This window comes from Xiphias gladius, chromosome 13, assembly GCF_016859285.1.
Source record: "Xiphias gladius isolate SHS-SW01 ecotype Sanya breed wild chromosome 13, ASM1685928v1, whole genome shotgun sequence".
In the NCBI taxonomy this organism is placed as follows: domain Eukaryota; kingdom Metazoa; phylum Chordata; class Actinopteri; order Istiophoriformes; family Xiphiidae; genus Xiphias; species Xiphias gladius.
Window position 1 is genome coordinate 3,512,313 of NC_053412.1, and position 15,976 is coordinate 3,528,288.

A 15,976-nucleotide genomic window follows, 5' to 3' on the forward strand; every position below is an offset into this window, starting at 1 on the left:
GGGATTAAATATTAAAAGCCAGTTTGCTACTGTAAAATTTTAAAAAAATCCAGCCTAATTTCTCTGTCTCTTTTCAGAGAGCTGCAGAGGTAAAAAAAAATACTTCCAACACAATTTCATTTGACTTTTTTGCCAAACAGAAGTGGAACATTTTCAACTGCCAATGCTCTTAATTGCACAAACTGACTCTCGAGTTAATATTTACGAAAATCATTTTATTGACTGCACTCGATAAAGCCTCAAATGTCAATGGCAACCTGTAAAATGATGCAACAACAGTCAGAGTGTGTGTGTGTGTGTGTGTGGAGGTGGGAGGCTTGGGGGTGAAATCGAAGCAAAGAGGGGTGAGGGTGTTAAAAAAGATGCAAAGGAATGTTGGAAATGTTAGAATAACTGAAGAAAAAAGGGGGAAAATAGCTTCCGTTTTGTTTTGTGTGTACTAAAAGGATATAAAATATGGCACACGCAAAACAAACAAAAAAAAATCCATATTTAGTCATTTCATCTGCGTCTTAAAAGTTTTTTTTCTCTACAGCAAGTGACAGAAACCTGCCAGGTGGCCGAGATACCAACAATCCCTCAGATCGTCAGACTGATGTTCTGTTCCTTGTTCTGAAGTCAACCTTGTCCTTAAACTTCTTAGAAATCTCAGTTTTTTTTCTCTCTCTCTCTCAACAATCCCGCCATCAGACGAACAGGAAATGAAAACGAACTCCTTTGGCTGCAGGAGCACAAGATCATCTCGCCTTGGCACGATTTCTCGCCTTTTTTTTTTTGTTTTGTTTTTTTGTTTTTTTAAGGAAATACAGTAATTTTAGACCCAAAAAAAAAAAAAAAAAAAAACAAGAAAAAATGTTCAAACGGTCACTTTTTTGCAGTGTAGATCTGAACAACAGGGAAACAGGTTGGGGGTGGGGGGTGGGGGGGAGCAACAGGAACCAAACTTCTGTCTTTCAGAACCTCTCAGCGCTGTCGATCCCAGCGCCAGATCGACGCGTCGTCACACACCGCTATCAAAATGCTGCTGTCGCGGCTGAAGCTGGTTTGCCGGATGGCCGACATGCACTTGGGGAGGGTCAGCGTGGTGCACCTGGAGACCAGAGAGAAGACTGTCAGGGTGTTTTATTCTACGTTCAGCGTGGAGGACGGCACGGTCGTCCACGCTAAGGATCTCGTGAGACTACAGAAAGCAGACAACACGATCGAAACACTTTACAACGCAGGACAGCCGCAGTAAAACTCACAACCCGCTTGTTTTGACCCTCAGGTTTTGCTTCAAACCAATAATCCTTTAAATTAAAATCAGAGCTGCAACTAACAACAATAATAAATCAATCTATCGGTCAATGTATTTTCTAGTTAACCGATCATTTGTTTGGTCTATAAAATGGTGATGACATCAAATAGATTGTTTTATCCGACAAAAAGTCCAAAACCCAAAAATAATCGTTTAGCTATGACATTAATTTACAGCTGAAACCATCAGTCGATTAAGCGATTAGTTGATCGACAGGAATTTAATCAGCAACAAAGGAAAGTTTGCTCCTCTTCTCCTCTAATGTGAGGACTTCTCTCTTCTGTTTTGTATCACAGCGAGCTGAATGAACAAAATAAGATTTTTCCCTTTTTCTGACATTTTATTGACCAAACAAATTATCGATTAATGGAGAAAATAATTGTAGTAATCACTATTGTTTTTCTTTTTTTCGGATTTGTTTCTTTACTGTGAAAACTGGGTCACTATAGGAAAGCAGCTCGTTCCCCTGTATATTGATTACTACATATCGATTTTTTTTTTTGGTCATCTCTCATGGTATGTGTTCGTTTATCCAGCATTTGTGAAACGTTTACAGGTGTGTTTTCGCCTCTGGGACACGATTTTCTTCAGCAACTGTCCCACAAAGCGTCCTTCAGTCAGCAGTGGTGAGGGTCTACTTGTGATCAGAGCTGCAACAAGCCAACTGTCAGCTTGACCTGTTGCAGCTCTCATCACAAACTCAAGCAGTCATACCAGGCGGAGAGGCTCTTATCTTTTCAGTCTGGATCAGCACTGTTTTACGGTTCACTCTGGCGGCGCTGCTCACACCAAGGAGGAGAGTCCTGGCTCTCAGTGAGGATTAAAACTGTGACTTATCGGTTTTGATAAAAAAAATAAAAAATAATGCCTGCTGTGTTTTGGACCTACTTTGCTTTATGAGGATCTTCCACTTCCAGGTCCCAGACATAGAGCTTCCCCACCTGGTTTCCCAAAGCCAGCATCTGGAAATCACCATCACAGAGGACAGAATGTCAGCAACGGGCTAAAACATCTTATGATGGTGTAAATGCAACCAAATGAAACCATTTAGGGGCCACGTCAGAAATATTCAAGATTCCTTCTTTGTCAAATAAATAAATAAATAAATAAAGTCAGTTACAAATAAATAGAATTTTTTTGTAAAATAAGTTATCTGACCTTCTGCCAGAAGTCCATGGAGAAGCGCATGTACCAAATGTCACACTGGCTGTAATCAAAGCGTCCCAGAATCGTCACGTTCGACTCATTCGGCTTAATGTGATCGATGTCGTCCTCCATCTTTCCTGGTTTCCAGCACACAATGGCGTTCTCACAGGACTGCAATGAGACAGGAGAGGGAAACGAGAATTTTTAAAAAGATAGACTTTAGCTTCTTAAACAAATACAACTGAATCCATTTTTATGCTCCACGTATCTGAAACAAACTCCCAGAATAACTTGAGGTCTGCTCCAACTCTCAGTTCTCACTAACTTTCCATCCAGCCGCTGCATTTTTTAAAGTAAGACTAATTATTCATATCTTGCACTGTAGCTGTGCTGTTTTAATCTGTTATGCCTGTTTTATTCTATTTCAGATTATTTTTTATTTTCTACTTTACTTGATTTTAACCCTTTTACTTCCACTTTATGTGTCTTTTTACATTGCCTTGTGTTTCTTTTATATCGTGATTTAATGCATTTTATGTGATATATAGAGCGCTTTGAATTGCCTTGTGGTTAAAAAAAAAAAAAAAAAAAGAAGAAAAGTTTTGCTTTTTCATTTTTGATCACTGTACGTCGAATTATCTGCCAAAAAGTAAATTTAAATCAATTAAGTTTTTAACTACACACTATTAAGTTTGCAAAAAGTCCAGGGGTCTGAAAAAGCCGCTGTAAAGTGTCATTACACTCGCTAATAACTTGCCTTGGAAAGAATAAGGTCTCCCAGCCACCGCACACAGTCCACATAGTTTCTATGGATGTCTCGCGTTGAGAAGTCAGGGAAGTGAATTTTCTGCGAGACGAAAGGCCTGAAGAGAAACGCAAAAAAATTGAATAAAAAACCGATGAAACCATGACAAACGCTCCCCTACGTTCAATTAATCTCTACGAACTCTGGAGATTCTGCTGGTCTAAAGAGGCTCCACAGGTAAAACGTGGACGTGGAAAGACCAAAAGAATTCTCTTCTATTTGTACGTTTTACCTGTTGGTCTTCGAGGGGTTGTACTCGTAAGATCCACGGATGGCTTTCTGCATTCTCTCTGAATTGATCCGCCAAAGTTTTAGGGAGTGGTCCATCCCACACGACATGATCTTTTCACCCAGGAGATCAAAATCCTAAAGTGAGATACAGAAACAGAGGAAACAGACCATAAACCCTTTATCAAACGAGCTCTCTAACTGTACCTAATGAGGGGACTGCATCACCTTGAGTGATATGATTTGTATGGTCATTGTTTCTTTTTTATTTTTACGATATTAATATTTTGTTGTCATTGAGATAGCTGTGTTCTCTCTTATCTGTTGGTTATTTCACCATATGATGCAACACTTCTTACTTCCAGTGCACTGTCCCTTTAGAGTACAAGGTGGCCAGTGAAGTCAAACTGCCCAACTAAACAAAGTCTTTTAATACGGCTCCTCAAAGGCGCCTGAGGAACTTTTTTTTTTTTTCCCCTGTGACCAAAAAACAGACGACTTGTTGAAAAGCCAGTTACTGTATGTGATTTATTCTTCCAGGGGTGTTGGTGCGAGGTGCGATTTAACGACACTCACGGCACTCAGGACTTCGTCTCGATGACCTTCCACACCGCCAAATATTGCCACTAATGTGTCTGTCTGTATGTTCCATAGACGAAGGGCGTGATCTGAGGAAACAGGCACGAAATAACCCATTAAAACAAAGGATGTAATTTCATAAGGGCCACGAAAAGGTGGTCAATTCAATTACATTTAGTATTGCCAGAGAGATTATTACAGCTTCTTCATGTAGTAGTCAAACGATTCTCCAGTCTCTTCACGCACGTAAAACGGGGTTATGTGTATGATTAGTCAGAATTTGCCACTGCTAAATGAATAAAATCAGGTTCAACTACAGTCAAACTTTGCCAATGCATGATTTAAAGCATAGTGTCAACAAAAGCAGCTGTTAGTGGCGACAGTGACTCAGCAGCAGCTGGATTGAGTGAGTGACAACTCCTTTGCACCGATTTAACAGCTACAGTCATGATGTTGCCAGGCTCATACGTGTTGTGAAGGTGTGAATTTATCAAGTTCAAAGCAGGCTGGAAAACACTGACTGTGCCTAGTCAACATTCACCTGACTAAATAAAAGATTAAACTTTGCTGCCCTTCACATTGCCCTTTTCAGAGTAGCAAACCATGCCATCGGCTTTTACCTCAGATTGAGGAACCACCTGACAATCACATGGTAATAAAAACACCCTAACTATCCCTACTGTCCTTGACCTCCTGTAACCTAATTCTTTCCTATGCCATGAAGGAGTTGGCAAAAGATCGTGGGTGAGAGAACATTTTAGGTGTAGAGTGAAGGTCAATAAAGCCATCAAAGTCAATATTACCACTTCAGAAAAAGATGTCGCTTACTGGCTTTTCTCTGTCATAGCTTAATTGCATGCAAAGTATTTGAAGGTTTTTACCTTTGCTGACAGACAGGAGGAGATTTGGATCCCTCGGGTGAAACTTGAGCTCATTGATGGCATTTCCATGACCCACATAATGCTGGATGATGAAAAAAAAACAAACGAACAAAAAAACAAAAAGTGGTAGTGGTCTTGATTTATTCATTCTGTGCTATGAAAATGCAATCAACAGTATTAAAGTGTGCAGAGAATCATTCTTGGTGGACGATTTATTATTCCGCTAATTCATAAAATACATTTTTCTGAACATCAGCGTCAAACTGATCCCAACTTGGGTCACCGGGACAAAAACTGTGGGCAGTGGCGTTCAGGAAATATGGACAAAAGTAAACACCAAATGGCAATATTACTAAGACTCCCCAAAACAAGCAAAGGTAGGACACAGCATCTCCCATTCTCATTACATATATCAATATCCAGTGTATTTATTTTTCTTTAAAAAAGGACATTAAATATAATATATGGAATATAAAAATGATATAAGTTGAACTGTGAAAAATAATACTTTCAGTTTTCCAGGAGTAACTACTTTAAGCTACAAATGCAGTTTATTTAATGTTTCTGATGTTTAAATCAGTGACATTTATGTTACATCAACATGTGTGTGTGTCCAGCAAGAAAAATAAGGAAAAACTGTGGCCGGTTTACGCTGGGAAGGAAAGTCAGACTGCGTCAGACTGAATTTAACCAGGAAAACACAGTCCAGGGTTTGAACTTTGAGAGGGAACAGATTAAATGTACCTTGATGCACTGCATTGTGATGTGGTTGATCACCCGAATGATACCCCGGGAACCGGCTACAGCCAGCAGGGGATGACTCGTGTTGGTGTCGTAGGTCCAGGCACACGTATAGAAGTTCTCCTCTGCCTTTGCGCACATGTAGTCAAAGAAATCAAAACAAAAAGTCTCCCGTTGATCTTTAAACTGACTTTTCCTTAGTGGAGGGCTAGTCGTTCCCCTTCTGCGAACATGCTCCATATTAGCGCACATCCAAAACCACACACGTCCAAACACTGCAGCCTCCTGTCTACCGCCGCCAGGCTGGTCTGGGAAGGCAGTTGACATGACGTTATTTAAATGTTTTTACCAACTAAATTGTTCCTAGCTGGTTTTTATTTACACCACTGACCCTTCCCTGCACAGATGCACTCGTATCTCAACTCTGACAGAATCTCACTTCGTATGTACGATTTGAGAGCTTGATGGGATGACAGAAAAGTGGCTTTGCTTCTCTATAATACTTAAAATATCCTGTTCTAACTGTGCCATTAATTTCTACTGCAGGCAGTACACTGCATGTTTTTTTTCGTTAACTTGTTCAAATGGTTTCCCGAACATGAGATTTTAACTACATTTCCATGCAAACATTTCAAGTATGACCTGGTCTTATTCCAGTCATTGTATTTGGGTTTAGCTCAGGTGACAGGAAATTAAATATTTCCGTGCTGGTGTTCTGTAATCTAGGTTATATAATAGCTGTTGAAAACGAAAGCAACCGGACCTGCTGTGTTGACTGGAAACTGTGACAATGGAGCGAATGACAAATGACGACAAGGAAGGAGCCAGTTTAAAAGGCATTCCAAGCAAGTGAAAGGATACGTCTGCATCAACGTAAGACTGCAAGAGTCTTATTTCTCCCTGAGAGTGACATTCATACAAAGTTACCTGGTGAAGAAAAGACACCACTGGTTAGTTATGGCCAAGAACGCAACATCACAACATTATTCTAAACGTGTAATAACTCTGGATAAATTCAGAACAAGATTCTTATTCACAAAATTAAAGAGAGCCCAACAAGAACTGGGCCATTTACGACAGGAATTACCTGCCACTCACGTGGCTCGCCATCACTTACCCTGTTACTCCCGACTGTGGCGAACACCAGCGGGTCTCCCTCCTTGCTGTGCCAGTTAAACTGGACTCCAAACAGCGGCTGGCCGTGGTCCTCCTGTGAAAACCATTAAGTGATTCTCAACAACGTTCGGAGGGTGAAATTAACCCCCAGACACCTGACATACGCTGCCATTTTGCACTTCCAATGAAAATATTCTTGGTTGATCCGCCAGTTAAGATGGATTCTGAGATTAACCAGCATTCAAGCAGAAGTTTGTCTAAGTAAAATTTGGATGGTGCTAATTACCACAGCAGAATTGAAATTATCAACTCACTGTGAGGGGCTTTGAAAAAAAAGAAAATGTACTTTGGTAATTGTAATATGATAGAAGGCCCTGGGCTCCACATACTGTACAGGGTGGGGGATGTACCTACCCTCAGGCTGTTGACACATTTAAAAGAGTATCTGCACTTCTTGGACTTCCACTTGCCCTTGCCCCAGCTCTTTCTGCCCGGGGCGTTGGCAGTGTTAGTTGGTGTGTCTGGGCGCTCCGCGTTGGTCCCACTCTCAACGCTGACAGCGTCATCCTACAAAAATCAAAGTAATACAGGTGGTGTGTAGGCATCCTCAAGGATTGTCTTGCAGGCTTTTTTAAAACACAAATAGCTTAATTCACAGATGCTCCCGAGGCTCTGAACTAACCACCTCACCTGCAGTTTACCAGCTAAACGCTTTGACATTACGGTGACAGAAACAACAATCAGTTGTTACCAGTATCTGTCTGGGGTCTGGAGCTGTGTTAAATCATTTATCGACATGTTTTACCAAGTGACAAGCAACACTGAACAAAGGCCTTGTTGTTTCGTCTAATATTATGCACAATAATCTGCATTAAATCCATGCTTTTCTGTAACAATCGTACTGTGGATGGCTCTGCTCCTCTTAGCATCTTTTAACTGCATTTACCTGCAACAGTTTCACCGAAAAAGTTACTTAAAGTCTGTGGGCACTAACCTTGAATCACCTTATTCTTGCACAAGAGGTTTGGCATTAAACACACACTTTTTGTAGTTTATATCTGCTCAGAGGAGGTAAAAAGTATTAGCCACGACCAAAGTGGCTCTCCCATTACCTGCCTTTCATGTTGGTGATAACAAGGCATCCTTCATTGACATATGCCAAGCTTACGCCTCTTCATAAACCCGTCTTTCATCAGATCATTTACAATAACTCTGCCTCAATACACATGTCAATTAGCCGCCAGTGCTAACGCTAACTTCAGTTTACACGTGAATGGTTGTAGTCAGAGCCCAAAGAAAAGCGACATTTGTGTATACAGGTAAAAGACAAAGACAGTGAGCATAGACCTCTCAGTATATGGCACATCTTGGATATATTAAACGGGTTTATAGCTATTATGAGTTTTAAGCAGATGTCTGAATTCAGCCGGTATAGTTGGACAAAGCTGCTAGCTACCCGCTTTAGCTATTCGGCTATTTTAGCACAATGCTAACCCGCTAGAAGCCACTTGTGGGTCATTTATCGCCTTAGAAACAACACGGTTCAACTTCTTACATTCTCGTCTCCTGATAAATCGGGGTTACTGTTCTCGTCACTGCTTAGTTTTTGTTTTTTCGCCGGTATTTCTTTTCCCGCTTGAGAGGGGGACTCGGACATGTTCTTATTTTCCCTCATTTTGGCTCAAACTCCGCGTCTTCCGCTCCGCCGCCGGAAAGCGCTGCCGGGTAACGTAGTTCGATTCATTCGGTCGAGAGTTGCGCTTCAGCTAAATTTCTTTCAAAATTCGGATGGAAAAATACAAAATATTTGCCGGTTATAGTTGCTTTTCTCCGTTAAACATAATTTTAACTTTGGGCCATAGTAACTTTATCTGCATTTTACACAATATTTAACATTTTGTTAAAAAAAAAAAAAAAAAACAAACAACACGTAAAACATTTCCAGCCCTAGTTCACTTTGGACATGCAGAGTTCACTGATACTTCATTGGCACTGAACACTGCAATAATCACCGAGTCAAGGCCCATTTTAAAAGGAATTAGATGCATTAAAAGTGCTAAATGTCAAGGAAACGGGGGGTGCTGGACCCCCAGGCACTGTCTGCATGGGGGAGAACCCTGGGCAGCTGTAGAACATGCCGGTGGGACTACATCTCCCAGCTGGCCTGGGTGTGTATGGGTGTCACTCTGGAGGGGGGGGGGGGTGTTTCATGTGAAAAGTGTGCTGTGCTTTCAACTCCTCTGCATTAAAATCCAAATAAATATGAAGCAGATGTGAACCTCTGCTCAGGTTGAACGTGAAGGACGCTCTGCCGGCAGTTACGCGAGGTCAAAGAAAGTATGATAAAGGTGTAACAAAAAACAGCGAAGTAGGAGTCCTGAGAGGAGGGCAAATCAGCCAGACTCACCTGTGGGTGTAGGGCATTTAACCTAACCGAATCCAGGCCAAATACTACATGAAAACATGCACATTTACTTATGAATTTAATAATAATATTTAAAAAAAAGAACTGTTTACAATCATAATGTTTTGTCACAGAAATATGTTTGTTCTTAAAGTCCAAAATTATTTTTCTCTCTTTGCAGGGATATCTGCCGCGGTGATGAAGTGAGGTGCCTAAAGCATCATCTCTGCATCTTGTAAGGAGGCTTCGCTCATCTCCTCAGACAGCCCTTCATCTTCATCCTCCTCATCCTCCTCCCCCTCGTCCTCCTCGGCCGCTCTCTTTACACCCCTCTGCTTTGACAGGGCCACGGCGTAACGAATGTTATACATGTTAAAGTCACACCTGTACGGGGAAAATACACACTTACAGTTACTGACTTTGTTTGAATTCGGGTGTCAGATATATACAACCAAATAAATTCAGTGGTTTTAGGCTCCCCTCACCTCACATATGCTGTTATTTTTTGTGTATATTCACCTTTCTATTGGTGTTAATTAGGTTCAGTATGAGACAGTGGGGGTGGATGTTGCTAAAGTGCTGAGACTCACAGTTTGGACAGGTTGTCAAAGTGTCTCTTGATGCTCTTCTGCAGCGCCTGGAGGGTGGGCAGTATGGCCCCTGACCTGCACACCAAAGGAAATCTGGTATAGTCACTCTGAATTTTTGATAAAACAGACTAAATGCAATGAAATGTTTAGTCTTACATTCAGTAAATTACAAAGAAAAGCAATGACTATGTTGCCAGTCTGTGCCCACAGGGGCCTTGGTCTTGGTGGTTCCCGTTTACTTGATATCACGCAGAACATTCCTCAGATCTTGCACCGTGTTATAATCTAAAAACAAAGTAATAGAAAAAGGTGATAAGGGGGCCGGGAGCAGACCTGTTCTTGAGTTTCTGTCCGTGCAGCATGAGCAGGCTCTGGGCCCAGGTCATGTAGAACTGCAGGTGACCCGACTTCTCCAGGCACGCCGCCACAAATCCCAGAAGCTTTTCGACGTAAATGTCAGGAAGAGAGCCACAAACCACTGGGACTAGAGGACAGACACGGACAATCCAGATCTCTCAGGTGGTTTTTTTAAGCTCTAAGGTGAGTTCATATCCAGCCATTTAAAATTCACCGTGTTGTCTGAAGGATTGGTTCACTCACTCTGCGCATGCGGCACGGTCTCCAGCACCTCCTGCTTGAGGGCTTTTTCGTTGAGTCTGAACGCCAGCACGATGGCCGACGCCCACTCCTGAAGCCGCAGCTGCTTGCGTATGCTGCCCGGCGTCACGTCCAAGTCGAGGTCGTAGGGGTCAAACACCATAGAACCGTCGAGGGAGTAGACCAGCAGGCCCTCGGTGGTAGAGGCCGCCCAGCTGCGACCTGACAGAAGATGGAGCCACTTTATTAGCCAGCTGACACCATTGATAATGCCAAGGGGGGAAAAAAAAAATTTCTCGGTTGTAATTCTGTCACCTACCAGTAGGGGAGAACCGCAGCGAGCTGACTCTGATCTCTGGTTTGAAGTGTCGAGAACTCATGTCACCTTTAAAGTTATGCAGAGAGAAAAGATATACGGTCAAAGTCAAACAGAGGAGAACCTGCAGCGAGAACGTCAAGGAAAGTCGGGCAGAAACATCAGGGAATAAGAGAAGATGCTACGAAAGACATCAAGCAACAACAAATGTGGCTTTGATAATTTTGTTCAACGCTGACGAATCAATGTAGAAAACTGATGTGCTATCGAATCTCCAAGGTGACCAAATACATTTGAAGCAAATCAACAAATAAATCCACACGATCTTGATTGAAAAGGCCTTGTACTGTATTGATCCACGTGTTCAGTGATCGATACAGAAAGTTGCCCTGTCTCCGTGTCCTGTTCATCTTTGCACCAGTGTCACTGCAGCAGATTCCACATAGCGTTCGCAGGAATAAATTCCCTCTTAAACTTCGTAGTGAACGGGTCTGAGTTCTGAAGGCAGTGCCGTACCTCTCCTGACTCCGGGGAGACTGATGTTGACCCCGTCTCCGTCCCCTGCTCCGTCATCCACCAGGGCCAGGCTGCCGAACTCCGTCATCTTCCGCCTGTCCAGGAACTCCTGAAGGTAAAGCGGGAGGACAACATGAATAAGATAACAGGGCTCTCGTATCAGTTGTACAAAACAGACTCTTTAGAGATGACGGGGATTTTAATTTGCACCCGGAAAATGTTTCTCCATCTTTTTAAATTTGACTTTTGAGAACTATCAAAGTATATTTTACTTGTTTTACTTCATGGTACCATGGGACAAGAGAAAGACACCAATCTCTGTTTCTACAGTTGACAGCAAGTTCCTGATTACGTTATGCGTCGCTGTAAAAGCTGTGAGCGAACTGAACGTGAGGCTGTACCTCCATGGCATCGAAGGACAAGTTGCAGGAGATTTCAAACTTCTTCATGAGCATCTGCTCCTTGACGTTGTAGATGCAGACAAACTTGGACTGACCTCCTGCCAAAACAGACTGCCCATCCGCAGAGTAGCACAGACACGTAAAGGACCTTAATGGAAAACAATTGTAACACAAAACCTGGATCAATGCCCAAACTAAAGCAAAACTGTCTTCAAACCCAAAAAAATTCATCAAGTTGAATGTTTAAACTATGTTTTGAAAGAAACTGAGAGAACCTGTCCACTCACTTGCCCTTGGCGGACTGTTTGGCTGTGATTTTATCCGTCTCTTTGCGGCCCATCTCCAGATCGTGGCGTCCAGCCACGGAGCCGGTTTGTGTGGCCGTGTGGGGGTTCCAGAAAGATATCTCCCCATTCAGAGTGGCCACGGCCACTTCCTGGCCATCAGGGCGGTAAGTCACCGACAAGCCTGAGGAAAAAAAAAAAAAAAAAACAGCGAGCGCGGTTACTTTTTAATGTTTTTTTAATCTATTATATTTACAGCAATGTATCAATACCGTCCATGAAAAAGTGCAGAGCACTTTAAATAAGTCGAACATAAAACACAAAACAAACACAAACCTACAAAAGCAAAAGCTAAACAAATAAAATAATTCAAATTAACAATAATCAATGAATAAAATAAAATAAAATAAATCAAATCAAGTCAGATGTTTTGTCACTTAAAGCCAAGTGGTCAAACAGCACTAAACATTATTTACTGTAAAAGTCTGTTCATTTTAAAAAGCACAATCCCCGAGTTGCCATGAAAAGTTTCATTAACAATGCGGGACGATGGGAAAGGACACTGGGTCTGCTGCTTTAGTTTTGTTTCACGCAAAAATTTTAGAGCTTTCAAAATCTCAAAATAATGTTCCATATTGTTTGAAACTTTCTATATATGCAGAGGAATAACAGCAGTGAAAATCCCCCTTTTTTTGATCCGTTACAAAGAGGCACGTTTTGCCCCCCGTACGGAATCTGCTCTGACTGGTCCAGTCTGAGGGGGGGCGGACTCTCAATCATGCACATGACAAACACATGAGTGATGTGTCGTGTGTCTGTGTCTATACAGTTTATTGACTGTCTTAGTTCAGTCTCCATTTGTGAATCCAACAACAGTGCAATTTAAATCTTTCCAACTTTGGTGCCCCTTAGTGGCTGCATTAAAAACAAAAAAAACAAAAAAAAAAAGACAACAGACTGTGGCAGACGACAGTACACCTCAGCTGGGTCACCTGAGCAGCACTGAAGGATCTAAACATCCCATGATCAGGTTAGACCACTGCTGGTATAACCAAGAAGCACCGGGAGTTGTAGTCCACCCCATCAGTATTTACCATCAGAGCTGAGGGGAAGTGTTTCCTTGACCTGCCAGCTGTCCAACATGTCCCACAGCCGGACGGTGCGATCCCACGAGGCACTTGCCAGGACGGACTGGACTGGACTGAAACACAAGCAGCTGACTGGACCCTCGTGACCCCCAAGAACCTAGTTAGTCGTAGGGAGGAAGGAGATGAGGCTTCACAGTTGATAAATACACTGTCCTGTAACTTACAGATGACACAGGTAAATCTGAGTGAGATACTAGTTGCTCAGGATGGGAGTGTTAGTTGAATTGTTCCGCTTTAAATCACCGACACATAGGTGAATTTCCTCCACACTTTCAGTAGAAAACTTCTTAATGCATCATAAAAAGGAAATATAATTGTGGCTGAAGAGTTTAAACTTGTGTAAATTTGTGAATACCTCCAGCAGTCTGCCTGTCTGCATGGACCAGAGGAAGATCTCAAAGGAGTCCTGGGCTCCCGCGCTCACCAGCTCTCCGCTGTTATCGACTGCCAGGGAGGAGAACTGCGCGGGCCGAGGCGACGTGAATGTCCGGAAGTTTCGGTACCTATAAAAACGCACACAAACATATTCACACGTGCTCTGTTAGACAACCACAAATCCTTGCACGGCAGATTCATACAGCACATACTGCAGACAACTGTTCTCATTCTCTCTGTTTTGGCTCAGTCTCCGTCTCCGTAAAAATCCCGGAGGCGAACCAGCTCCACTAGAAGTTCACCTGTGCAGGTCGAACGCTCTGACCGTCCCATCCAGAGAAGCGCTGACGATGACGAAGCCGCTGGAGGTGAAGGTGACGTTGGTGACGCTGCTGCTGTGCTCCGTGAAGGTGACGAAGCAAAGGCCGCTGTTGGTGTTCCACACCTTGACCTGTGGGAACGAAACCACAGTCGGACGTCAAGTATAAACACCTTCAGGTCAGATCATTAGCATTGGTGCTCGTCCAGGACCTTTTTACTGTTTTCTGTAGGTTTTAAATCAAAATGAGAAACATGGGGGGGGGCACTGTTGTCTATTGTATATTACTTCCCACCGCGTTCCAGACTCGCATATGAATAGTGAGAAATAGCCGCACTCACTTTGCCATCGTCCCCTCCTGTTACGATGTACTGCCCGTCTGGCGAGTAAGCCAGCGAGGCCATGTTGTTGAAGTGCCCCTGCTGCTTGAAGACGTACGACTCGCTCTGCCACTCCCACACCAGCAGCTGACCCATCCCTGAAACAAACAGCGTCCCCAAAAACACACAAAATACAATAAACACGATCAGTCAGCTACACGTGTTGCAACAGAAAACCATTAATCCCCGCGATACAGCCCACGAAAGGTCTGTCAAACCTCAGTTTGCTGGTTTTAAATGGGCACAGGGCCGGAGAGGCTGAGACTGACTTCTTACCTGAGCACCCAAAGCCGATCCAGTCTCCAGAACTGTTTATGGCCACTGAAGCAATTCTCTGGTCTGAAATACTGGAGGGAAAACATTCAAATAGTCAACTAAGGTAACGTCATTCAAATGGGAAAACCCTGCCAGTCCCGTCCCGTCTTTCCTTTCCTTCTCTGCAGACTCCTAAAAACATGCGACGTGCATGTTCTACTCCCATTCTGACTTTTGTCTCCTTCCCTCTACGGCACTCCCATAAGAGCACCTCACAAATTACTCACCTGAGGGAGTGGATAAGGTTGAACTCCGGAAGCTCGTGCAGGTGGAAGATCCCGGACGCAAAACCGGTGACCAGGATGTGAGTCGGCTTGTGGTAGGCGGCAGCAGTCAGGTTGTTAAAATCCCCCTCCTTGTTGAAGAAGTGTCTACAAGAGCAGAGGCAAAAAGAATTAAAGAACGAGGAAGCTGCAGTTGCTCTGATCCTTCACCCGGCTTCTGCAGCCAAAGGGCACCTCCAGGGGCAGCTGATGTCTTTAATGTCAACTTAAACGTCGGCGGAGACTTTCAAGATGGAGCTCACGATTTTTACTAGCAACTAATTTATGCATTACTAAAGTATTTACTGGCTAAGACTTTTCTTAAGCTTTAATGCTGCAGCCTGATTAAGTAAACAGCAAATCTGACAGTAGTGAGTAGTTACTAAGAACTTAGCAAAGACTGAGTTTACACACAAACTCTGCTGTGATTACCTGGTGCAACACAATCCAAGTTATTTAACCCTTAATATATTGGCTGTTATTTGATTATTCCAATCTACTGGATGTCCACACTTGAAAATGGCTGCTACATATTACAGTTACATTCGCCGCAAAATAAATATAGTAATTCTATCGACACAATCAGCCAGTAAAAAGGAATGAAAAATAAGAGGTTTCTTACTTGCTCCTCTGCTTGTATCGAACGTTCTTGATCGTCTTCTTCTCTTTGGGAGCTTCAGCTTTCCCTCTGATGACCTCTCCCTCCTCTCCCTCCAGCCTCTCCTCCTCCTCCTCCTCATCGTCCTCCTCTACCTCCCCCTGTCTCGGGGGCTTGGGTTTGTCCCGGCTCTTAGTCAGGACGAGGCCGTCCAGCTCGGTGTCGCTCTCCCAGACGCACAGCGTCCCATCCTGGCTCACCGTGTACAGCTGGAAACGCAGGATAAAACACACTCATAAAGGTTAAATTCACAAGTGTGTCGATGTTTTGTTATTCATTTTTATGCTAAAACCACATTTGTACTTTCAGCCTAAATCACTAAGTAGTGGAAGGCATAAAATTAACTCACATCCAGGCTGTCTTTCTCGAAGAAGCAGCCCACGATCAAATCTTTGTGTCCACCCAGGGAATAGTAGATGAGGTTGGCCCAGCGCTCTGCACCAAACACCCACGTGGACATGTCTTTGCTGCCCACCACAAAACACCTGAAGGAAAGCGCCACAATCACGGGTTATGAGGATTACTCTTTTCCCAGTTACAGGCTAGTTCAACCAGTTTCAGTGTTCACATATGAACAGACCATTCAGCTTGTGTGTAGCTGTATATTCGTTGAAATG

General features: G+C 43.1%; 2 protein-coding genes across 2 annotated transcripts; both read right to left on the reverse strand.

The window, feature by feature from the left end:
- Positions 1-194: 194 nt before the first annotated feature.
- Positions 195-8,652, reverse strand: eed (embryonic ectoderm development). Its single transcript, XM_040142567.1, has 12 exons — positions 8,349-8,652; positions 7,208-7,360; positions 6,795-6,887; positions 6,539-6,604; positions 5,681-5,806; positions 4,937-5,018; positions 4,053-4,144; positions 3,481-3,614; positions 3,201-3,306; positions 2,456-2,614; positions 2,186-2,259; positions 195-1,090 (listed from the first exon to the last, which is right to left on the reverse strand). The coding sequence occupies exons 1-12, from the start codon at positions 8,466-8,468 to the stop codon at positions 964-966; spliced, it is 1,332 nt and encodes a 443-aa protein (XP_039998501.1). The 5' UTR covers positions 8,469-8,652; the 3' UTR covers positions 195-963.
- A 638-nt stretch (positions 8,653-9,290) lies between these two features.
- Positions 9,291-15,844, reverse strand: pwp2h (PWP2 small subunit processome component). The gene is made up of 16 exons (XM_040141729.1): positions 15,709-15,844; positions 15,324-15,568; positions 14,666-14,809; positions 14,400-14,470; positions 14,085-14,221; positions 13,727-13,875; positions 13,405-13,552; positions 12,996-13,146; positions 11,905-12,085; positions 11,618-11,765; positions 11,217-11,325; positions 10,704-10,769; positions 10,388-10,606; positions 10,121-10,271; positions 9,788-9,862; positions 9,291-9,581 (listed from the first exon to the last, which is right to left on the reverse strand). Exons 1-16 carry the CDS (start codon positions 15,817-15,819, stop codon positions 9,410-9,412), a joined length of 2,277 nt encoding a protein of 758 aa, XP_039997663.1. The 5' UTR covers positions 15,820-15,844; the 3' UTR covers positions 9,291-9,409.
- Positions 15,845-15,976: the final 132 nt, after the last annotated feature.

Bases quoted from the DNA above. Each gene is read 5' to 3' on its own strand.
- pwp2h (XM_040141729.1), bottom strand. From the start codon at position 15,819: ATGTCCACGTGGGTGTTTGGTGCAGAGCGCTGGGCCAACCTCATCTAC. The intron at 11,766-11,904 runs GTGAGTGGACAG...TTTTCCATTAAG, and splicing joins AAACAGTCCGCCAAGGGCAA to GTCCTTTACGTGTCTGTGCT. The intron at 11,326-11,617 runs GTACAGCCTCAC...CTTTACCTTCAG, and splicing joins TGTCCTTCGATGCCATGGAG to GAGTTCCTGGACAGGCGGAA.
- eed (XM_040142567.1), bottom strand. From the start codon at position 8,468: ATGAGGGAAAATAAGAACATGTCCGAGTCCCCCTCTCAAGCGGGAAAA. The intron at 7,361-8,348 runs GTAAGAAGTTGA...TGATTTTTGTAG, and splicing joins ATTTATCAGGAGACGAGAAT to GATGACGCTGTCAGCGTTGA. The intron at 5,807-6,538 runs GTATCCTTTCAC...ATGTGCGCAAAG, and splicing joins AGTCTTACGTTGATGCAGAC to GCAGAGGAGAACTTCTATAC.